We start from the raw sequence: 26,351 nt of genomic DNA on the forward strand, positions 1-26,351 counted from the left end.
AATTAGGATCGTTAACTAGAACAGAAAGATTTTTATGAATGTGAAATGCCTCTAGAAAATCCAGTTCTCCAATGGAAGATGTTTTTTGAATAATTTTGGCAGCAGAAAAATTGAAAGTGTGATTTTCGGACCAACAATGTTGAGCAACAGAAGACCTCTGTGTTTTCTGTTTATTTTCTAACATATGCCTCATGTTCTTTGACGCGAAATTTTAAGGCTCTCTTAGTTTGGCCAATGTAAATTAAACCACACTGGCAAGGAATCCTATAAATACCCCAGGAATTCATATCCGGAATGGGGTCCTTGAGTATAGAAGTTGGAATTTTATTGATGGGAGAAAAAACAACCCGAAAGTTAAATTTCTGCAAAATATGTGCAACTTTATAGCTAATTGATGGAAAGAAGGGAATGACAACAGAATTTTTATAATCTCCTAAAATAAGAGTGTGGCTTTTAGTGTGTTGAGATGAGAATTTTTTAACTGCTTGATTAATAATGTTGGGTGAAAAGCCCCTGTCAACAGCTATTGCTTTTAAATAATTTAGTTCTTCATCAATGGCTAGTTTGAGCACGGAAAACATAGGAATAAAATGAAGCTAACTTTTGTTTAGTCGGATGACATGATTTAAAGTGTGGTGGAAGGCAAACCGATGAAGGTTTACGGTAAACTGTAGTACTGAAGTTGGATGTGTTACATGTGACCAGAATGTCGAGAAACGGAAGAGAATTGCAAGTCTCAAGTTCAAAAGTGAACTGAATAGCAGGATCAATAGAATTCATTGTTGAAAGAACTTTATTTAAATCATCTTTATTACCTTCAAACAGGGTAAAAGTATCGTCTACGTAGCGGAACCATGCCGAGAAGTTTAAAGTTTCAAACAATTTTGATTCATAATAATGCATGTAGATATCAGCCAGGATGGGACTGAGGGGACTTCCCATGGCTAATCCCTCAGTTTGCTTGTAATATTTATTTTGGAAAACAAAATGTGTTTGTTTCAAACAGAGTTGAGTGAGAGAAATTAGCTCATCAATTTCGATGCAAGAGAAATGAAATTCGCGAAGTCTGGTTTCTAGACATCTTAATGCACCCTCCACTGGGTCATTGGTGAATAATGATTTTACATCAAAAGAAACCATGAGTAAATTACTAGGAGAAATGTTTTTAACCTTTTTTACAAACTCTATTGAATTTTTTATGGTGTAAATGTTATTGTCTAATAGAGTGGAAAATCTAGAAACTAAATATTTAGCTAAAGGATACGAGGCAGTACCTAAATTTGATACAATAGGGCGGAAAGGAATACCACTTTTATGAATTTTGGGAAGAGCATATAATCTGGCACAATTCGCAACAGATGAGATAAGCGAATGTTTTAAGTTGCTTGAAATGATTTGCGAAGATTTGATCGCAGTTTTTATTTTGGATAAGTCCGAAGGTGAAGGATCTTTAGGGATCGGATTATATGGTCCTTCGTTTAAGAGTTTAGTGACACCATCGATGTAATCCATGATGACTATCTGGCCACCTTTGTCGGCCTTTGAAATGATAATATCCGGGTTAGAATGAATTTCGCGCATTGTAGCTCTTTCTCTCGCAGTTAGATTTGGTTTCAAAGGTTTATTATTGAATTTCACATTATGAGCGATAAGATGCCTAATCATTTCTTTCTGTGAATCTGAAACTTTACTGAACTTGAAAGCTTTTTCGATAGGAGCCAAAATCTTTGGAATCGAGGGTTTACAGGTTTGTGAGAAGTTAAAATTATATTTTAGAATTCTCTCTTGTTCTTCTGAAAGACTAACATTAGAAATATTAACTATTGGTTTGATGTTTACAATGGGAAGATTTTTTGAACTACTTGAACTGGAAGACTGTAAAAGAAGTTTTTCGAATTTAACTGCAAGGGTGTTTTTATGATGGTTAACTGCATTCTCCGTTCTAGACCAAGACTTTTGCTCAAGGCCAGTGAATTTTGGATATGATTTAGCGAGTTCCAGATGAAGCTTATAGAGTTCATGTTCAACTTTGGACAATTGTTGACGTGTATCCCTTATCACGGACCGAAGTAAGGCAAGCTTGCAATTTAACAGAATTCTTGAAACGCGACTCGAAAGTTTTTGATTAGATTTGATTTGAATAAAATTGGGGATCAATTTTTTCCATTTACATTTAAGTAAAAAGTCAAGATGATTCAGGAATTTTTGCCGTTTCAGGCGTAATTTAGTGAAACGATTAACGGATGAAGGCATGATAAACAATGCAGAAAATCAAACTAAATTAACTGAGCAATAATAAAATACACACAAAACAGCAGAAAAATCCCTCACTGAAATGAATAGAAAACAAAACGTTTGTAAGCAAAATGCATGAAATCAGACAAGCAAAGCACAATATCCAAATGTACAAAACAAACATAACTAAATATTTAGTTTCTAGATTTTCCACTCTATTAGACAATAACATTTACACCATAAAAAATTCAATAGAGTTTGTAAAAAAGGTTAAAAACATTTCTCCTAGTAATTTACTCATGGTTTCTTTTGATGTAAAATCATTATTCACCAATGTCCCAGTGGAGGGTGCATTAAGATGTCTAGAAACCAGACTTCGCGAATTTCATTTCTCTTGCATCGAAATTGATGAGCTAATTTCTCTCACTCAACTCTGTTTGAAACAAACACATTTTGTTTTCCAAAATAAATATTACAAGCAAACTGAGGGATTAGCCATGGGAAGTCCCCTCAGTCCCATCCTGGCTGATATCTACATGCATTATTATGAATCAAAATTGTTTGAAACTTTAAACTTCTCGGCATGGTTCCGCTACGTAGACGATACTTTTACCCTGTTTGAAGGTAATAAAGATGATTTAAATAAAGTTCTTTCAACAATGAATTCTATTGATCCTGCTATTCAGTTCACTTTTGAACTTGAGACTTGCAATTCTCTTCCGTTTCTCGACATTCTGGTCACATGTAACACATCCAACTTCAGTACTACAGTTTACCGTAAACCTTCATCGGTTTGCCTTCCACCACACTTTAAATCATGTCATCCGACTAAACAAAAGTTAGCTTCATTTTATTCCTATGTTTTCCGTGCTCTTCAAGTTTGCTCCTCCAAACTAGCCCTTGATGAAGAACTAAATTATTTAAAAGCAATAGCTATTGACAGGGGCTTTTCACCCAACATTATTAATCAAGCAGTTGAAAAATTCTCATCTCAACACACTAAAAGCAGCACTCTTAGTTTAGAAGATTATAAAAATTCTGTTGTCATTCCCTTCTTTCCATCAATTAGCTATAAAGTTGCACATATTTTGCAGAAATTTAACTTTCGGGTTGTTTTTTCTCCCATCAATAAAATTCCAACTTCTATACTCAAGGACCCCATTCCGGATATGAATTCCTGGGGTATTTATAGGATTCCTTGCCAGTGTGGTTTAATTTACATTGGCCAAACTAAGAGAGCCTTAAAATTTCGCGTCAAAGAACATGAGGCATATGTTAGAAAAAAGGAAACACAGAGGTCTTCTGTTGCTCAACATTGTTGGTCCGAAAATCACACTTTCAATTTCTCTGCTGCCAAAATTATTCAAAAAACATCTTCCATTGGAGAACTGGATTTTCTAGAGGCATTTCACATTCATAAAAATCTTTCTGTTCTAGTTAATGATCCTAATTCCAATCCAAATTTGCCTTCGGCTTTTAGAGAAATTATGTTTTAGTTCTGGTTTTGCCAACAGATGGCGCCACTTGCTTATTCTTGTCCAGGCTTTCTTATCTTATCTAATCATTATTTCCTATCTTGTTCATTTGCTGTTTTGCAGCTGAAGATGATGGTTTGGTAAAACCATCGAAACTAGTCCTGTGAAAATTTTGTAGGTATAACACTGATTTTTGTTGTTTGACTTCTGAATTAGTATTTATTCGGCGTGTTATTGTGTCTTAATTCTTGATAGTATTTTATTATTAAATACAGTACTGGTTATTCCTTTTTCCTGCTTTATTTTTACTTTTAAGTGCCTTCAAATTAGCTGTATAACTAATACCCAAAATTGTTTCAGTCAATCAGGCATCTACTGGTTTTTTATGCCAGTTCAATAACGTTGTTCAAGTTCTTCTGCAAATACTTTTATTTAATACCCTTTAAAATTTAGTTCCTTTACATCTCATGACGGTTTTTTTTTTTTTTTTGTTTTACTCTAAATACTGATTAAATTTGCATAAAAAAATATTGGTTTGGTTTACTTTAGCTCACTAGGGCTATCTGCCTAAGAAAAGGTATGCTTTCGCGAGCAATTTTATTCATGGGCCTCATACCGAATGACTTATTCCTCACATTAAACTGCTTCAATATATAGGTAAATTGCTAAAAGTACTTTTTTATTAATAATAATGGGGGTTATTCCTCCTTCCTATATTTTTTTAACTTCTGTTGGATTAACCAACATTTTGAATTACCTGTGGATGTTGCTCTTTATTTTTCTGAATTTAATAGGTAGTTGGGTGTATTTAAAGAATTTATTTACAAATGCACAATCATGTTACTATTGAATTTGCAAATAGCATGCCATTTCATAAGCTCAACACCACAATTAAAATACTATTCTTTTTAAAGATCGTGTTGTAAGACCATTTTACTCTGTCCTACTTATCGCATCTTAAAATTTTTGCATTATCAAAATTGCATCTTATCAAAATAGTATCACTTCTTCAAACTCTTTTTACTATACGATTCTTTAAAAATAGTTTGATCAAAGAATTAATGGGATTCTTTATTCCAAATTTACCAAGCAATAAAGCTGGGTAAATGAAAGTATCCAGTCAACTTGCACTGTTAAATTACATTATATCCTTACATGATGTGAAAAGGTCTTGATTTGCACAACCTGTTTTTACTTCTCCATACTTCCCCAGATAGCTGTTCTGACTCAATGAGTAATGACAATTTAAAAACAACAAGAAAAGTTTGATTTACACAGAAAAACTTTCTAATACATTCAATGAGTACTAACCAAAAATCATTTATCCACCCTATATAAAATGTTAAGATTCTAATAAAACTTTGTGAGACAATTGCCAAATTTGCAAAGCATTATCTGTGTCACTTATAAAAACAAGAAAATGACAAAAATAGCCACTAACATCAGCATTTAGAATGCAATACATTCAAATCTATAAAAACTTTTTCACTAGAATAGAAGAAGCCATTCTATAACACACATCTGGCAAAATTTCACTATTATATTTTGGATGATTAAAAATTGTGCAAAACTTCAATTATTCACACAGGAAATTTTATTTTTCTTACTTTGTATTTTTTTTAATTGGACTCCTATAGCAATATTAATATTAAAATAAAATCATAAACATATACTTATTATTTTAATATTAACAATTCACAAAATGTTTAAGAAAATTAAATTAAAATTTTAATGAACACTTTAAAATTATACCTTTTAGTAATGCTTTTATCAGGACATCATCTGAAAACTAAACATTTTCTCTTTAAACTAAAGTGTTCTAGAAGTTCATTATTTCAACAAATTTAACATTTAAATGTGTTTTATGAACAAAGAATATACAGTAAAAAAGAATTTAATTAGATATTATAATTTTGACATATTTAAAATAAGTTCTTCTGTTTTATGTGGTACCATTACACTCAAAAGCAACAATTTTCATATACTTCTTAAATAATGAGAAACTATAGTTACCTAAAATTATCAAACCCACATTAAACAAATAGTTTATTTTAAAGCAGATACAAAGAGCTTTTTATAAATTTTTGTAATCTTTCAGTAACAAATACGCTTAACATTTTATTATTAAAATATCGAAGACTTTCTTAAGGATTTGACACAGTTTCTCTTATTTCATTACTGGCATGCTAGTAGCAGCTTTGGAATGTGAAGAATCTTGCTCACGCCACAACTGGGTTACTGTTTTCAGTTGTGTATAAAAGTTGACACCCTGTGGAAATAAAGTTATAAATATTAGTTAAGTTTTGAGCATTTAATATTAGCTCTTGAAAAATGTATTAGCAGATGTTTTGAAAGTCCAAACTTAAGAAAAAAATACTAAAAATAAAAGCTAAATACAATGTAAGTTTTAAAGTTAAGATTGTATTAAAAAAATTCATATATCTTTGCCTAAAAATTACTCATTATTTGTCCTCAATAATATTCTAAAACATGTATGTCATATGGAATGGTAAAAGTATTTTTCAGGTTCTGCAATGAAAAATAATATCACAGAAATAATCTTAACCATAAACGTAAAAATTTTGTAATACATTACAAGCTGCTTGTTATTTTACGTACCATTAATATTTACTTATCTTATCAAATCAACAAACTATATCACTTTCTAATGAACAGATATTTTGATTTAATATTAATTAGCTATAATTATTAAATAAAAGTAAAAAAAATATTCTTTTACAAATAAAGAATGTAAAAGAGTTAAAGTTTGAACACTCAACTGCTATGAACTCGTCTTATACAAAAACAAAAATAAGTAAAATTAGTCTTTCTTTCCTTCAAAAGAATATGACTAGTTATTTAAAAATTCTATTTTGTACACTGTTCTTACTTTTTTATTAATGTGCAATATCATATTTAAAATATTTATAGCTTTTTTAATGGCTAAGCATTTGCTTATTAAACATAAGGCAGAAATGGACAACCTCATTGATCATTAGCCATCTCATTATCAAGAATCTTGTCTAGAGTATTTCACAGGGGGTAGATTGATATTACACCTGTGAGAAGGGAAGTTACACAACTATGATTATCTAAGCTGCCTTAAGCCTAACCTAAAGGGCAAGGCAAGTGACAGCACTAAACATCATACCAAATAGAATAGCAAATCTTTATAGTTTTTTGTACAGCTTAATGACTTGCAATCATACTGTTTAAAATGAGACTTAAAATTCGTTTACAATAATTATATAAACAGAGATTTTTGCTAAAGGTCTTAGCATAATTATCATATTAACTCCTTGGTTTACAGTGCTGTGTAAGACAAACAGTAAGTCAATCAGGTCTAAAGTAAACACAACATGTGAAACATGTGGTAAGGTGATCAAAGCAAAAATAAATACCACATGTAAAAGATATGGTACATCATTTGGGCTACATGTGACAAACATTTAATGATTTTCCTGGCTGCATTTGGATGTGCAAATATATTTTCTTGGGTATTAGATACCCTTGAAAGTGTCTTTGAAAAGAATATTAAGCTTTTGCTAACATCTTAAAAATGATTTAATAGCTATTTTAAGTAGTGATAGTAGTGATATTTTACTTCCTACACAAAAACACTGTAAGTGACTGGTTAGTGAAGATAATACCAATGAAGAAGACCACAGTAATCATCAACAAAGCTATGGATTTTAGGGGGAAAACTAATGAATCAAAAATCACGGAGATCACTGTAATAAAAATGGTATTTACAGGTCAGTTAGGTGAAAAAAAAAAAAAAAAAAGAGTTATACATTTGGAATATAATATTTGATCATACATTTTGGGAAATATACTGTCATGGAGATGCATTGATATGCAATCCACATAGTAAACAATTAAATAAAAGACAGAAAATAGACAAAACTTAATTTTCTGTACACAGTGAAAACATATTTTTGCATGGTAATCTAATGATGGATAAAGTTAAGAAACTAATAGTTTAAATGTATTCATCTAAGAAGGCAGCTGCAAAAACTCTGATATTCCCTACCTCCCAAAAAGAGACAATTTGGCTAACAATATAAATAAATTATGCAAAATGAAACCCATATTAGTTTCAGTTCAAAATATTTTTTGTTCAATGATTAATTGGTAGTAATCATTTATCAAACATCATGTACAATAAAATTAGTTTTACTTTACTCAAGCTTTTACATAAGGACAAGAACACAATTTGCTTGTTTTTTCACAGATAGTTTTCAAATGGCCAAAGTACATTTAAAACCACCAACTGTAATGTTGCCTTACTTGATAAAAGAAAATTCTTAGGATTTTGTAGCTCAGAAATAAATACAATGATGAAATATTACAATAAAACTGTCTATTTCATTATTTTGGGTGAAATAATTCTTCCAGTTCAGCAATTCAGTAATATAACTGGCAGTTCACTAATGTAGCTAACTAATGTTTGGAAGTTCTATAACATAGCCAGATACCATAAATCTTTCAGAAAAGTGTACAGTATTTGGACATAATTGACATTGGAGTAGTTTCTTCTTCAAATGCTCAGCCAAATCGTCAAATGGAACAACCTATGCCTGACCTCGTAGGTGTTTATGACAGGTGCTCTTACAATTCAGATCATAAGACAAGGGGTAAGTACTCTGATACAGAGTTTAATAAGAAAACTTGTCATTTACAATCATTATTCTGTAACAAGTATTTCAATATAAAAATATGAATTTAAGTTTCTTTAAAATATATATCAAATGTTTAAACACTAACAGATTATAACAAACAAAATACCATTATAGAAATTATACTGCCTATCTTATATCATAATCTTCTCGTAGCTTTGCAGTACATCAAACTTCTGGCATACAAACTCACAAATGAAATAATAGCAATAATATACTTACAGCTTTTCCATAAAAATTGGCATCACCTAGAAAAGAACCTCTAGATCCAGTAAATGAAAACATAGGCAGAGGTACAGGTATAGGGACATTTACGCCAACCTGAAACAAACAGTTAAAAACATATATAAAAGCAAATAACAGGAGAAAATATCTTTTTTTCCAAGGCTATAAAATAGGTAATTATTGAAGTATTTCAACTGAAATCCAACTATCGTCTACTAGGTAAAAGCCTAAATTTGGATTTAAAAAACTTACATAATTTTAAGCTCTCAAATGAAGTTCTAACAATATTTATTTTTAGCCCAAAAGGGCTATTGGTCTCGAAACATGATTTTGCACTGTTTCACTTTTTATTTGAGTTTGTTGCATTCGAAAAAATATAAAATATTATTTTTTTATATTTAATCTATCCATTATTAATCAGCAAACTAAAATACTTAAAAGCAATAGTGTAGTCCTTATTATTTTTTTTTTTACTTCTTAATAAGATTGATTTAAAAAGAAAATCCATTTAATTCCTGATGTATCAAATTAAAAACATTTGGTATTTTTATAAGATTAAATTACATATTTTTCACTTTTTAAATATACAGAAGATGTATAATGTTCCCATGCTAGTCTAAATGCATATTCATTTAATATCCTATAAAATGTTTCGTTTTTCCACCTGGACCATCTGTACTGACAATTTTTACTGATAAATCACATTTAAACTTTAAAAAGAGCCCTTTTGGACAATTGTTAAAATCTGAAACCTTTCAGACTTTTATTTATTCATTTATTTATTATGGTCAATTTTAATTTAATTTTACAATTTTTACAACTTAATTTAACAAATAAACTCCAATACCCAATCCCCTGAGCATTTCATATGATATGTGTATAACTGTAATACAGCAAATAAACCTCCTCTTGTAGACTTAGTTATAAATCAAAGTAATGAAAAACTTGAATACTGTTCATTTACCTGCATCAGAATTCAATTTTAACCTAAGTAATGTTCTAAGGCATTTGATAAAGAATTAGCAATTAAGTGATTAATATAAAAGATGGCTAATTTAATAGTTAAACATAAGCTTCATTCATTCATACCTGACCAACATCTATTTCTTGGACAAACTTTCTTGCAGTGGCACCATTTGTTGTAAACACAGCTGTACCATTTCCATATGGATTGGCATTAATCAGTTTTATAGCTTCATCAATACTATCTGTATTTATAGTTATTAAAACAGGTCCAAAAATTTCTTCTTTGTAACAAGTCATACTAGGCTGCAAAGTGAGTAATAACAACACACTGACATATCTAATCAAAGTTCCATAATGAAAACACAAAACAAAAAAATAATTACAAGCAATAAACATTATTTAAAGAATATAAGCAATCTGATTATATTCATATTATTCATTATAAATAAATCCCTATTCAAATAAATACATAAATAAATAAAAATAAAAGATTGGCATTTTAGCAAACATTTAAATGAAGATACTTAATTACAAACATATTGATAATTTGATATGCATAAGGACAAAATTTCAAGAAAACTGTATTGAAACAAAATCAAAATCCAATATCAATTCAAATTCATAGATATAATGACTAAAAAAAAAAAGGTCAATCCATGTTTTCCCTTAAATATTGAATTATAGGCATATATTTCCGACTGCAAAATTTCTTGAAATAAAGCAGGAAATTTTATCAGAGCACTTCAGCACATCTGACAAATAAAAATTGGTTTTATTATGCAAAAATAAAATCCGAATTTTCTATGTGACCCCATACTAAAACCACTCTAACTATTAATAATTTTTTTAAAAGCATGAAAATTTTACAGGTTATTGTAAAAAATCCACAAAGATATTTTTAAGAGGCTAATTAAAAATAGTAACAAACGCTGTGTATAACCAGGGTGCCATAAATCTAAGCATTGTTAAATTCTTAAATATTTTATTCTTCTCCTTTAAAACCAACATAACACTGAAGGTATGTGTAATGGTGTTATAATAGAAAACTTTATTACTAAGTGCATTCACATTTTATTATTCACATTATGAAAAGAATGAATTACCAATCATGTAAAAACCTACAGCCAAAATACAAAACATATAGGGGACTTCTGTCCCATCATTGATACTTATCCTTCATTGAGTCCTCTTCAACATCTCTAAAATACTGTTTATACCTACATATTTTGTCAGTTACTGTTTTTCTAAAATCCTTTTCTTTCAAACTTTTCTTACTGTTGCCATTTACCATTTTCTGAACTCTGTTTTGCTGTGATCACGCACTTGAGAAAGCTGTTGAGTTACATGTGGAACTATAATTAGCCACAAAAGCAAATCTGTTTTTTTAAATGTTTAAATCCGTTCTCCACTTGAATTTAAGCAGTAACAATTATGGGGAAAGAATTTAAGCTGATTCTTGCATATCTCATTGATTTCAGTATGTAAAAGTATGAAATACTTTGCTTTCAACTCATAAAGTAGAGGTTCCTAAACTGTGTTCTGTGTGCACTTCCCACAGGCTCCAGGAAAATAAAATAATAATAAAAAAAAGTTATAAATTTAAGACTAAGAAACAAAAGTTTAATTTTAAAAAATAAATTACAACCTAATTCACTGGAATGGCAGTGCAATGTATGAGTTTAACCATAAATTTGGTGATGTGATGAAGTGTATCAACTGCATGATTCTGAGTAGTCAAAAAAGCAAGGAAAGGAATATAGAGATACAACTAAAGAAAAAAAAAACTGACTTCAATTTATTCGTAGTTGTACAATGCAAAGTTTTAAGATTCCTAAAGTTTTCTGCAATCTGAAACCGTAGATCTACTATCAGCATATGAATTACTGCAGAATGCTTGAAATGTGAAGAAACTTTAGAGATCTGGTATCCATCGCTTCACAGATCAAGGCTTAGAGAATAATGAAAGAGTTTTGCTGAAGCAGGGTTACAAAAACAAAACATTATGATGAATTATGCAAAGATGACTGATTAAAAGATCCAGAACCTTATTTAAGGATAACTATGTTTTACCCAATGATAGATACTTTTGCTCCCAACTTTGTCATCATCTCCTTTGAAGAATATTCCTGACACAAGTAATTCAACTCAAATTTCTTATAACAGAAAATGAGAGATCCATCGCAAAGCAGATGATTTGCTGCAAAAGTTTGAGAGGATGTGTCATTGACATTTCTATACCAATTATCTTTAGCTAAGATGTTTTTTTAAAGAACAACTTAAAACATATTAGTCTAAAAGGATTAGCAAAATTATTGATAATAAATCACACATCGAGTTTTCCTTACGTATGCACAGCATGCATGTACTTAACTGCTTCTATGGTGAACAATCATTCTCAAAACTGAAATTAATAAAAAAAAACAATTTGCAAAGCAGTATGGGACTCAATAAGCTCACTGGTTTAACTATGCTCTCACTTGATAATAATTCAGACACTATATTAATTTTGTTAAAATAATTAACAAGTTTGTTTCCTTAATAATTAGGGGAAAAAAAGACTAGTAGTTCAAGACATAAAATAACATGTACTGAATAACATAACACAGGGTTGCCACTCAAACAGGAGAATGAAATTCCCTGACTTTTCCAGGTTTTCCAGGTGTGTTTCAAGAAAATTCCAGTCTATTCGCGTAATGTACTTTGGCTACACTAAGAGGCAAATTAATTATGGTATTACTTGTATTGTGTAGCAAATTCACTTAATTATTCAGTAAATCCCAGAGGACATTTATTCTTAATTATTCTTGGTATACTTTGTTTGATAATTTTGTTTACTTTTCCACTTAAGAAACTTAATAAAATTTAAGATATATAAATTGGATAACAAATGTATGTTTTATTCAATTATTACTCATGATCATCACCAGTTCAACACAAGGCTAATCTGGTCCTTATAAATCACAACGCAATGCTAAATAGTTAGGTTAGATTTTAGGTAAATTTAATTTGTGTGAGGTATGTTCTTAAAAAGCACCTTAACACTTGAAAACACAAATATAATTATAATAGTTGTTGTTTTCTCCACTGAAGATTGAGATTAGAATCTTTCCAATCTGGAATAAAATAAGGCTTTTTTTGCAGACATTCTACAGCTAAACGAAAGAAAGAAATCTATTTTAATAAATTGAGGTATTTTATATTTATTTCGCAGCATACATAAGGAAAAAATATGTGCATTAAATTTCGTGATGGTATGTCATCATACTGCTAGAATTAATTTCAAGATTATGCCAGAGAAAATTTCCTGAAATTTGGAAATATTATTTACTAATAATAAATAAATTTAGAAGGAAGAAGCATCATTAAATTATACGAATAACATAAAAATAAAGATAATTACTTAAAAATTGAATTAGAATAATCAACGATATTTTAGCGAATATAGTTATATTACATGGTTAGCCTAGATGACAGATTACTATTTTTTTATTTTACTGCAAAATGGCAAGGTATTTATTTAAAAAAAAAAAAAAAAAAAAGTTTAAAAAGTTTAAAAAGATTTTGCGGTAAAATTCTAGTATACGGTAAGGCTTTGGCACGATTTTGAAAATTGTCGCCGAGACCAAAATGACCCGTTTACTGCGCATCATCATGTCGCCAAATCCCATTGTACCATACATGGAGATTATTCTAACCAAAGAACGTCTATGCAAAGAATCTCTAATTCTTTGGTCTATGTAAAGAAGAAAAGGTTCCATACAAGTAAAACGCTATTACGCCGCTAGAATGCGGAGGGAAAATATGCCAAGGGATTTGGCGACGGAACCTGGCGGCCAGAATTTCCCTCTTCGCGATGTGTACCGGAAATTGAGAAACGTGTTAAGAAGAAACGTTCTTTGACAAAAAGAAAGCTACGAAAATCCGTTTTTAAATTATTGCGAAAAATCCAAGAAGAAAGGTTTTATCAAAGGACGTTTCTTCTTAGATTTTTCGCAATAATTTTAAAAACGGATTTTCGTAGTTCCCCCCCCCCCTGAAAATTACTAACCCATGAATTAATTTACTTGCGCCAAAAAATATTTTCTTTTCCTTTAGAGTTTAACCACTTGCGCTAAGACTAAACTTCACGGTTGCGGTGCCGTGCGCTACAATATAGCAAGCGGTAAAGTGTCTCATTTACGCCGCTCCGCATCTGCGAGTGCAATCCAGAGCTGTAACTCGAGAAATAAACAATCTCGTTGTTAGGCGACGTCTGCACCATGTTATTTTCATTTTTGCGATAAATGCTTATCGACGTGGTGTTCACGTCGCTCGCAGTTTGAGACAAAAACATCTCGACGTGCGTGGCACGTCTTTTTAGCGCAAGTGGTTAAAGAAATTTTAAAGGATATTCATTTAATGGACTCTTGATAACGTGACCTTCGAACTTCGACACCGGTTTCGAGCTTTGGCAGCAGATATATCACGCATGCACAGCTGTTTCCCTCTATGATGGAACGGAGCCATGTCTGTTGCAGAGAGGTTTTCCTTCTTTACAATACATATTCTTTGATTCTAACCTCCATGGTACCGTATACTAAGATTAAACCCATTTTGTTTTATATGAGAACAGGTACTTTCTTTAGTTCATGCACTGCACATGCGATTCTCGAGAATACTGGAAACCAAAAGTTGCGGGAAACTTGCTTTGCCTTTCTAAAAGACAATCAAAATCAAATTGGAGCTGCGAAAATTGGCTCTATGCCAGCTGCCCGAATGACACTCACGTGATACGCAAGTCGCCAAAAAAGTTATCTCTTCCGACATCGGTGCAAAAATCGCTTTTTTTGGCGGGATCATTGTATGAACTTTCCTGACTTTTCCAGATTTTGACAAAAATACTTAAATTCCCTGACTTTTCCCTGAAATTTTTGGTCAATTTTCGAATTCCCTGACTTTTCCCTGAAATTTTTGGTCAATTTTCGAATTCCCTGACTTTTCCCGGTTTTCCAGGTAGCGTGGCAACCCTGATAACATGTAGTGAATAATTTGCAAAAATTAAAATAGCATTAAAAAAAGACTAGAATTCCAAGACGTAAAATAACATGTACTGAATAATTTGGCAGCATGTACTGAATAATAACATGCACTGAATAATTTGGCAGCATGTACTGAATAATAACATGCACTGAATGATTTGCTAGTAAACATTTTATTTTAAATATGCTGCATATGTTTCTTTCATATTATGCTTTGTATGACATCAAATAGCATCAGAGATCATATTCTTTTTGATATAATAGGATTAAACAAGAATAAAAAATGAAATATAATAGCACACAGAAATGAGACATTTATTTAAAAAAATTCATTCAATTAAAATGTATAAAGCTACTTTAATTATTAAAATATGATCAACCATAACTTGAAAAAAAGAAGTGGTTAAAGATAGGAGAAACAATACAGAAGGCAGTCCCATTATCATATGTTGCCCATGGGCCTCAAATCTAGTTACAGCCCTAATGGAAATCATTCAAAAATTGAACATCTGACATTTTTTAATTTATTCTTCGAAAAATCATTTGGTATTAAGATTGTATAAAAAAAAACAAATTAATAATAACTAATACATATATTTTCAACAATACATTTCATACATGAAAGTTAATGAGATAAAATTTAGCGGTAAGTTTGCACAATTTTTACATTGTACTACAGATGTTGGGTGTGGTGCTATTTTTTAAGTATACTACAGACTGTATGAATGAAATAAATGAAGAAACAGTAAATTTCCCTAGATAAAAACATGTAAAGGATATTATTGAGATAAAAATAGTCTGCACCAACCTTCACATTTGTAAGAATGGTGGGTCCTACAAAATTCCCCTTCTCAAAACCAGGAACAACAATAGATCGTCCATCAAGGACTAAATGAGCCCCTTCTTTTACTCCAGATTCAACAAGATCACATATTCTTCGCTTAGCTTCTGGGGAAATCACTGGTCCAAGGTCAGTATCAGGAATATGACCTAGATCAAAATAATAAGTATAGAATGTTTCATGAAGAAGTGATTATATAAACCCAGCAGTTCAAATTCAGTTACTAAAGTACTTACTATGTGCCTCTAAATTTTAAAACTTGAAGAACTCTTTCTATAATTATATCATTACAGAGATTTAATAATGATATTTTAAAAATATCACTTACAAAATAAACTATCAGACTTTCTGAAAAAAACAAAAAACTTTCAGTTGGCATAAATTGAATATTGGCAGTAAGGTTGATGTTTATTATTTTTGAAGCTTACTCTATTTTAAATGTTAACAAACACCCCATCCTTAAGTCATTTCAAAATTAGAAGCTTAATTAAGTTTAATATGATACCCCCACAAGTGACAGATGTAAAGTGATGATAAAGGAAAGGTACTACCATTCCCTTTATCATCACTTTACATGTGTCACTTGATAAAAGAAAAGTGAAAGTGATGATAAAGGAAAGCTACTGTTTATAATTTACTTACCATATATGAAGATGAAAGCTTTTCAAAAGATAATCTAACAAAGGATTACATGCATTTCAACTACAAGATATTGATTATAATGTTAACAAGAAAATTAGACTCACAAATGAATTTCCATGTTTCATTTTATACATATTACTCCAAAAGTTTAAAAATAACTTTTTAGCATCTATTAAAATTATGATAAATTTCATAGAAATAGTCCATAACATAATTTTGCATTTTGAAAAGTATATCATATGATAGCATTTGAAAATAGCCACATTTGATATGCAATAATGCAAAACCTCTCAGCATTCTATAATTTTTTAAAGAGAGTAGTTTCTTTCAAGAAAGTAAAACAATACACACAATTATAAAGTTTTTTAATACTGTTCTCATAACCTACTGCCTAATACCATCAGAGAGTGTGAAAAATATATTTACATAAATGATATTACTCTAGGTTATTATTGGCACAAATATAAATTAATTTAGTTACAGAACAATATTAAAAATTATATAATGACTTTTAAGTCATAAAAAATGAAAGTTTGGAAAATTATGGCTTGATTTCATTCTAGAAATAATTAAACTTGAAGATAAAGAAAATTAATTTAAAAGCACATTCATATTAATAACACAATTTTGAATGGCGTTAAAAAATGTTAAAATTAAAAATCACAAAACTAGGGACTTGAGAATCTAGGAACAGGGATTCCAAACCAAGCCCCCTCCTTGTGAGCCAGTTATTTTAATATCCTTGTTTCGTGGTCCATTAAGGTTTTTATGGCAAGTAGACACATAGCTACATGAGGGTGTGGTAGTAATTTGTCACATTAATGTTGACAGAGAGGTACCCACAAATAACTTTCATATTTTAAAATTTGGGGGGAGACACCACCGATCTCTGCCCTTAGTGCTACTTAGCTAAGCCACTAAAATAGGCAAAATCAAAAAGAACAGATTTAAATGTCCACTGAGTTTTTATTTATTATTATAATAGAAAAACATTTTATTTTTGCTAAGATGTCAAGAAATCAAAATAAAATAAAATACATTTTTAACAAGAACTATGATGCTGTCCAGAAGGAAAAAATTATTAACTGTATTCCTAAATCTACTCTACCTTCTAACTGGTTTCTGTATTTACTCTTTTAAGAAAATTAATATTGAAAAACTTGTTTCAATACTTACACATTGTGACAAAAGGTACTAAAAATTTATCACCATTTCTTCTAAAACTAGATATTCTTAATGATAAGATAGTTGAAAATATATCAATGATATTCTACAAAAAATGATTTTAAGTGACATGTCACAGAACAGTTCAGTTACAATTTGCCTAAATCGACCATTCTGTCTAAGATTCTGCATTTACTGTAAAAGGGATCCTTAACTATGTTTTGTTGCTATTGATGTGTGATGTTATTTTTAAGCTTTGTGTGTAGTCTTAGCATTTCTTAAATATCATCTAAAATTTTATCTTGCACAGGAACTCATTTCATACTCTCTTTGAAAATCTATTACTTTTGTAAATGTTTCTATACTTCCACATAACTGGATCACTGAATTAAAATATTACATCTCCAGCCATTGGAGGTGTTGATTTAAGAACATTAAAACGTTTTCCTTTACTTCAAAAAGTTTTCTTAAAATGTTTTTTCTTTAGCTACTACAGTTGACAGACATCCATGTTCACTTCCCTTTTTTTTTTATACTACAATGATTATTTTTGAATCCAACATGTTTTATAAAGTTAGTGAATTTGCAAATCTGCAGTTATTGCAACTGCACTCTTGCAAATTTGCTGTTAAAAGGAACAACATATTCTTGATGGTCAGTACTACTCTGTGAATGCTAAACAGCAACCACACACAGTTTGGTTCTTTAACTTTTAAGTTCAGAAAAATCCATTACATGCATCCATTATTGAATGAGCTCTATTGCTACTCACTCACATACGTATATCTTCCATTCATTTTGACTGATGCAATAATCAATTTAATATAAAATTTCTTCAGCTGCTGTTCTTGCAATCAGAAGTTTACATAGAAGAAATGCTTCATGAATTCTATGGTCAAAATTGTAACTCATAAACCATATTGTATTAATATTATTCAGTACTTTCATTGACTGTCAAGGAGGGAAAATACACCCCGTTAAATGATCTATAACAATTTCTTTGATATTATTTGCCATCTTCACAACTTCATGTTCTAAGCATTATTTAATAGTGTTAGCATATCTACTTGGTTTTGTTTTTTATAATACAATTTCAAATGCTATTATTATTTTTTTTTTTTGGTGGAACAATTAATTTCTGGCACTTGTCTACACATAATCAGTTTTAGCAATCAATTTTGATACTTCATAAAAAGCCTTGGCAAGAACCTTGAGAAAAATTCAAAGACCAGTTTTCTTGGAAGCTATTAATTTTCTATTTTTATCTTTAAAGAAACCTATTGGCTTATTATTATAGCTAGGATGTTTTAATTTGAAATGCCACTTCAACTTTTAAGATCTCATTGATTTAGTTGAAAGTGTCACACAACAAATAAGACAATGCTTTGTCCATGAAAGTGAATTATCCGTAATCCTCCGTATATTGTTAAGTTCACAGCAACTTCTTTGTTGTAACCATGAAAATAACATATTGGGTGGCTTTTTGTTTGAACTATTCTGCAAATTCATGCCTGACTGTGCATTACTCAGCTGTTTAATGGTACTAATTGAAGAGTATATAACCTACTCATTATTTCTTTGTTGCTTTATTATGCTTTTATCCACTTTCAAATTACATGAATAAAATAACTAAAGTAAACAAAAAGAAAAGAATTCTCTCTCTTGATGCTTAACTGAAATTAAACAAGCAAAGGAAGTGTGCCAATGGTTTGAACAGCACTGGTAGAAATTTCAGGTATATTCATCACTGCTGGTTGAGCTACTTCACAACAGAGCTCAAAGTGAGTTTTTTTTTTATTTTTTTTATTTCTATTAATTATACTACTTATTCAACAGTTTTGATTAAACATTATTTATTTTTTATTTTACTATTCTCTGAGAAGGGGTCATGGAAATCTTGAAACAGAACACCTAGATTTTAGAGTGCTTTTTAGACAAAATTTATTGCCAAGCAAATTTCAGTCAGATAAGCATACCTGAAAAAAATATGATCAGAAACTGGCCTAAGAGACATCTATATGATGATCATATGGATTTTATTTGTTGCAAAACAAGTTTTAACTTACAGTACATTTTGACAGCAGAGATTGTAATCATTCAAAATTTTTGTTACATTAAATCGTAATCAGTTGCTTATTTTTAATTTTAATATTCTTGAACTTATCTATCTTGAACTTCTGATGGCAATTAAAATTTCCTTGAAATGCTCTTTACCTAGTGAACAACAAGTACTTTCTTAGCATGCTTCCATCTAGAGACTAATAACTAGTGAGTGGCCTGCCAGTTTGTAGTTTGTTTACTTGCTCTTTAATATTAGAAATTATTAAATCAGCCATCAAATACTCAAAACTAGGACAGTGTAATTCTTTTAATTTTGGATGCATTTCAAGAAATGCAATATGAATCCTGCTTTTCATTTTTATTTTTTACTAGCACTATGAAAGTAACAGTCAGTCAAAATTACAAAGTCTGACAGTCATAAAACAATAAAGTGAGACAGAATTATCAAAGCAGCTTCTTAAAACTATAATCTAGAACATCAGTTTGACAATATTAATTCTTAATAATATCTAGAAATCATAATTTGGTATTACTCAAATAATTATTTTCTACATATTTTTCTGTATTATATTTTGATTCAATATAAACTAAAAAGAGCATAATTGTTTTTCGAGGTATGACTATCATATATTTAGTCAAGAGACCAACAGAAAAGAAGGGGATGGCAAATATGGTTTTATAACTATTTCTGAAATAAGAATGTCTAAAATATGCTTAGAAAACAAACTAAAATAAAGATTATAATTATTAAAATTAATTACTTATATATCTTCTTATGAGAACCGCTATTTCCTCCAAATATCAGTTATGCAATATACATTTAGCATTATAATATGCATTTAGCATTATAACCTAGAACATTAGTTTTACAGTATTGCTCTAAGTGGTATCCAAATTTACTTTTTAGTACAGAAATCTATAAAATTATTTTAAAATATTAAAATTAAAAAAAAAAAAGAGTTAAAACTGATATTACAGTAAAATATAAAATAATATCCCTTAAAGAAGTGTTTCTCAACTGGATTTACTCCAAAGACCAGTAAAATATTTCGGTACATTCTCACGGACCGGTAAGTTTAATAATTCGACCCACTGGCACAATTTTTGGACAGATAGCTGGATATTTCGTGGACCGGCAGTTGAGAAACACTGCCTTAAAGGACATAAAATTTAAGATCTTTATAATTTAGATAAAGTTATGAAAAAATTTATTGAAACATTTTTTCAAACAGTGATACCTGCATTAACTTTCAATTTCTTAGCTCTTTCCACTAGTTCAGGTATCCAGTTTTGTGATTCTCCAACAAAAACTGCTGTTGATAAAGCCATGCAACGCTGTCCTGCAGCACCAAATGCAGCACCTACAAGCTACAATAATCAAAATACAATAAAAAATTAAACAACTGAAACAGTACACAATCTGAATTTTTATTTTACTTGAAACATTAATTTTATTACTACCTGATTCAAAGTATGTTCTTTGTTAGCATCAGGCATTATAACTCCGTGATTTTTTGCACCCTAAAAATAAGAAAACTTAATTTACTAAGATTACTAGGAGAAGAAAAATTACAATAAAGTAAAAAACAGATCAGTCTCTTTGTAGAGTAAATTAAATGCAAGATTTGTATGAGTATGATAGGAAAATGATATATTACAAGCTAACCACTGAAGGTAGTAATATTACAAATGAATCAGATGTTACAAATCTGGCAATCAGTTTTTAATCCAAATCAAATTTTAAGAACCAATTTAAGAAAATAATATTCCATTCACATAGCATTAACCCATTCAGCAGTTTCTATTTGTTGCCTGCGCCACTCATGTAGGAAATGTACAAGGATTATTTTTAAATCACCACATACTTCTTAGGGACATACATATATTCTTATTTAAAGACTAAGACTAAGCCTTGTAAAGTGAACTAAAAGTTCATTACACTTCAGTCACAGAAGAATATGTTTCATTGATTAGTCTTATATTAAGAATAATTGTTTTGAGGTAACAAAGCTAGTAAAAAATATTATTGACATCAAAATGTGTTGGCTCAAAACTCTCCATCAAATGAGGTGAGTATAATGTACCAAATTATTAAAGAACTCACAATTTTTTCCCTGCATTAAGGGTAAGGATCTAGTAATCACCAAAGGATTCATCACTCAATTGTGCAATCAAATAACGATAGCTGAATATATCTGCTCTAAACGAGCCAGTGTACACTAATGAGAAAGTCATGATTAATATTTAAAAACAGTGCAATTGTTGTTATCCAGAAGAGGAGTTATTATTATTACTATTGTTTCTAGTGGTTATTGACTAGATATTACCTATAGCATAGCCTGAAAGACAGAAACAAGTGTTCACTAGGAAATTAACTTTTATCTACTGTAGAAGATTAAGGATACACATTTCTCAGCCTGTATCATATCCAATGAATTTTCAAGAACTAAACGAAAATAATGCATTATTCTTCTTATTCTGATGATGAAAGTTCACATCATTCCAACAAGTAAGCACTTATGTTACTGACATGTTTACTGCTTAACATAGCTCTTAGTTTCAGATCCCCATTAAGAAAACCTCTATTCCCTTAACCCTAAAAAAACTGATGACATAAACAAATTTCATGAACTGTAAATCTCAAATGATGAAACTTTGCTCAAATCAACAATTTTTGAAAATGCATTACTAATAATGAAGAAGAATTTAATTTTTTCTTTCACCAATTTTTCTGTTTTTTAAAGGATCTGCTATTGAATTTTGTTTAATATCTTACATTTTTTTTACTCATTAAAAAGTAAATTCTTGATATAGTGAATAGATTTTCATTTTATGCAGCTTACAGCACTATTTCGTTTGCCTAAACTACATTTTAAAAATAATACATGCCACCAGACTCTGAGTATTAACATTATCGATAGATTATCAATTATAGAAAAGATAAAATTATACTGAGTACACAAAACATGAAATGACTATAAAAATGCAATCAAGTCAAAATGTTACTTTTAAGCAGTTAACACTGAAATTATTCCTGATTTTCAAAAAGCCAACTTATTTAAGAGATTTCTCAAATAAGACTTGCAAATTAATTTACATAAAAATGCATTGTTAGTGTAAGATACAGAAAGGTGAAATGTCATACACAATTGAAAGTCATTTTTGCTGAAAACCATGCACACTTTTCAAATTTTTAATACACTTGTTAAAAAAAAGCTTAAAGAGAAAATGCATCATATTTTTCTTCTTCCTTCATAAAAATACATACTAAGCAGTTATATAAGGAGAAAAATGGTTAGTTTGGTTTATTTGATTATGGCAAAGCTTGCAAGAGCTATCTGCCTTAGGGAAGGGATACCTTCATGAAGGATTTGCTAAGGAAAACTGGCTTGTATCCATGTTATATATGGTGAAAACCACAAAAGCTTATGCTGCCAGCCTAATTGCTGAAAGTCAAGCTCACGTCGAACTGTCAGTGTTCAATGATTTTACAAACTGACCACTAATGGGCTAAAGGAAAAAGTCTAATCACTTTATTTTCTTAGTTTTCATTAAGAATGTCCATTAAAGTCCTTACCCTACCTTTGATTTCACAACTGTCGGTCACAGACATACCATTCTTTTACACAAATGTCTTAAATGATGCAAATATTCATATTTTAGCATTTCTTAAAGAAAATCAATTTTGTAAAAATTACAAAACTTTTTATATGCTCCTCTAGTTTTTATACTTACATTTAAGAAAAATGTTCACTTATTATAAAATTGATACTAAAAAATGTGTACTCATTATAAAACTGACATTTGATATTAAAATACCGTACAAAAACTGAAGAGCTAAATAAGTGTAAAAATAAAAATAAAATAACAGTCTAGGAAAAGGTTTTTGATGCTAAAAGATTAAGTGCAGAGTACTGAAATGCAGATTATTGTGCAAATATTGATCAATTTATTTATTTATTTTCCCAAAATGAAGAATTTATTCGCAAAGTGTTGTAAAATTTATGTTCTAGAAAGCAATGGTAGGCATCAAACAAACTATTGGCATATAACCACCGTGAAATAATATTATTTACATAAATTAAACTAAAGCTACATATAATTTAATGAATTTTTTATGCTTATTAGATATGATTCTGAAGTACTGCTATTTCCAATTATAAGTTGACAGTGAGTTTTTCCTTCAAAATTTTACCCAAAATTCTAAGCCCCTATATAAATAGAAATGAAAAAGAAAATTCCTGTAATGTTCAAACATGTTGCCATGAGGACAAAAGTGTTGCCAAGCAGGTAAAATGAATGAAACATTTTCCAATCAAATTACTGTAAAATAATCAGATGCCAACAACAATAGATTTAAACTCTAAAAACCCTATCTGAAGATAGCACATTTTTTCCATTTATTTTTGTCTCATAAACGGTCTGCAGTACATGTGCTTGTCTTATTTTCTGTGCAATTTTATATTGTCTGGAAGATGAGGGGGAAGAGAAAATTTTTATACAGAAGATTTCAAACAATACGTGATCACATTATTCTATATACAGCAGGTTCAAACAATATGTGACCACCTTGTTCTAAAAGCAGTATGACTGCTCGACATTTCCCAGTAAATTAAAAATAAGTCAAGAAAAAAATATCAGCAATATAAACAATCTCAAAAGTAAAATAATTAATTTTCATAAAATGAATAACTTCTTTCATTTAAAATTAGTTTTTTCTTAAACTAAATTACAAAATGATCATGTGCATACCATTACCAAAGCAACATGTTATCTGCCAGTATCATGATGCAATATGATGTGCTTCCTATTGAACATTGTCAGCCTCCTTTCCTTGACTGCTTTGTTTAAATTGCCTATTTACTACCGACATTATTACTCCAAACTGAGCTTTTCTTTAAAGGTTTCAAAAGCTTGTAGCATATTGGTCCTTGGACGTCCCACCATATACACAGCATTCTCTTATTCAGGTTTAAATTGACATTCAATATTTTCATTACATTTAACTTTGACACATAACATTCCCAATCTATTTAACTAACTATACAGAATCAGGCATCAAACATCTGCAACATATATAATATCAAAGAGACTGTTATAACAGAAGTACATGTCTGTTTGAGGATGGAGTTATTTGTACTTGGATATAAAGACTCTGTGTACTAAAAAACAGAAACCTCAAAATAAAACAATAATATTATGGTTTTTCATGAAGTTCTTTAAGCATGTCCTATAAGTAAGATATTACTAGAGAATCTTGATCATAATAAGTTTGACTAGGCAAACAAATCTTCAAGAAGACATCACAGTGTACACAGATTGACAACTTAATTTTTAGATCTGAATTCAATTCAGCACATACGGAATGCTCAAGGAAAACATGCTTGCAGTTTTCAAACTGATAGTTGAGTCAGAGAAATGCTGATATCCACATAAAGTTAATAATGATCGTTGCTTTCTACTAAACTGATTGACATTGACATAAACAAGACATCCCAAGTGCCCAGTAAGACAGAACACAGAAACATGTAAGGTAATTTGTAACATGTAAGGTGTAAAGTGTAATTTGTTCTAATTTCGCACATTATACCACAGCCACAACTGTCATATTATTATCCCAAAGGGGATGTTATTCCTGATTGGAATATTAGTCTCGAAACAGCATTTTGTGTCGAATCACTATAAATGGCGAATAACTTTTCAGATTGTTGCCACCAATTACTATTCGCCCTGTATTATGTTTAAAGAAATTACATAATGAAGAATGTAAGCATACTTCTCACACTGTGAAAAAAACAACAGTGCTAGAGATAGAAATATCAAATTCTGAATAATGCAGTCCTCCACTCAAATATGAGCACCTGGAAGCTCGAATTTTGAATTTTGTCTATCTATTTGATATTTTGTAAAACTTTAACAAATTTTTATTAACAAACTACACGATTTCAAAGTGAGCAGTTGCAACACTGTACGACAGAAAAAAAAAAACATTTTTATCCTCAGTGTGCGAGACTGTCTATTGGAAATTCTAAAGATTTGCTGTTTTTAAATATTTTGTGATTTTGCTGTTGAGTCAAATTTTATGTACTGTAAACCCCAAGAATGTGATATTTAATAAATAAACTAAACTCACAAAACGTTCATAATAAAATGACAAAAAAAGTTTTGTACAGCCATCTTAGTAAGAAAACTGAACATTAATATGATGAGCTGAGAAAAGACTGAAAAAACAGAAAAATATGTGCAACACTTAATGCTGCACTGAGAATTCTAAACGTATGCTGCTATGCTGCTTTAAAAATTTTTGTAATTTTGCTATTGAATAGTATATGGCATAAGTGCAAAGAAAATTATGCTTACTAATAAAGCTAAAAAAGACAACAAAAATTTGATTAGTAGGAGTGAATGTAACAGCAGACTGGTAGACTGTGAGCTCCGTGAAAGTGTAAAAAGCCTTAATAAATCTTTTGGATAACTGTTTAAAACTGATACCTTTTTTCCCCCCTCGTTATTATTCAATGATGCATTTTTGTTACACAAGGGGTTTTCATAGTTGAGAATTTTATAATGTACAGTATACACATACACTAAAAGACCATCATAAAAGTTTTGTTTCTCTTTAATACATTTATTTCAAACATGATTGTTCAATGAAGCAGAACCTGAATTAACAATCTTTTTATGCCTTAGCCAAATAAAAAGATAAATAAATAAATAAAATAAAAAATAAATAAATAAAAGTAACATTTTAAAAATGCATAAATATGTAAAATTCAAGAATTCAGAGAATTATATCACACACTTTATATTATAAATCACATAATGCAATTAATTGTGAGACATATATTGCATAAAATTTATAAATTTTAATATTTCAATGAATATGGTAATGAATTCAATAATATATAATGAATATGGTATCACAAAATATATTTCAAAAAAGTACACAAATAAAAATTTGAGTGCTTCTAATGTGTTTTAATTTGATAGAATAATTGAAAACAGAACAAGTGTATCAATTATAACAGATTAGAACAAGTATATA

General features: G+C 29.8%; 1 protein-coding gene across 2 annotated transcripts in view; it reads right to left on the reverse strand.

Moving 5' to 3' along the window:
- Positions 1–5,743: 5,743 nt before the first annotated feature.
- Positions 5,744–26,351, reverse strand: part of LOC118201506 (putative methylmalonate-semialdehyde/malonate-semialdehyde dehydrogenase [acylating], mitochondrial) — a 54,233-nt gene continuing 33,625 nt past the window's right edge. For both annotated transcript variants that reach the window (XM_035373623.2, XM_085816881.1), the window contains exons 10-15: positions 20,768–20,827; positions 20,545–20,674; positions 15,407–15,588; positions 9,704–9,883; positions 8,612–8,710; positions 5,744–5,979 (exon numbers count right to left, since the gene is read on the reverse strand). In XM_035373623.2, coding sequence (XP_035229514.1) covers positions 5,878–5,979; positions 8,612–8,710; positions 9,704–9,883; positions 15,407–15,588; positions 20,545–20,674; positions 20,768–20,827 — 753 coding nt within the window. In that variant the 3' untranslated portion in view covers positions 5,744–5,877. The remainder of the gene's footprint in view (positions 5,980–8,611; positions 8,711–9,703; positions 9,884–15,406; positions 15,589–20,544; positions 20,675–20,767; positions 20,828–26,351) is intronic.

The sequence above is a fragment of the Stegodyphus dumicola genome, chromosome 5 (genome assembly GCF_044657685.1).
Source record: "Stegodyphus dumicola isolate Sdum_Otavi_A_Nest chromosome 5, ASM4465768v1".
Taxonomy (NCBI): Eukaryota; Metazoa; Arthropoda; class Arachnida; order Araneae; family Eresidae; genus Stegodyphus; species Stegodyphus dumicola.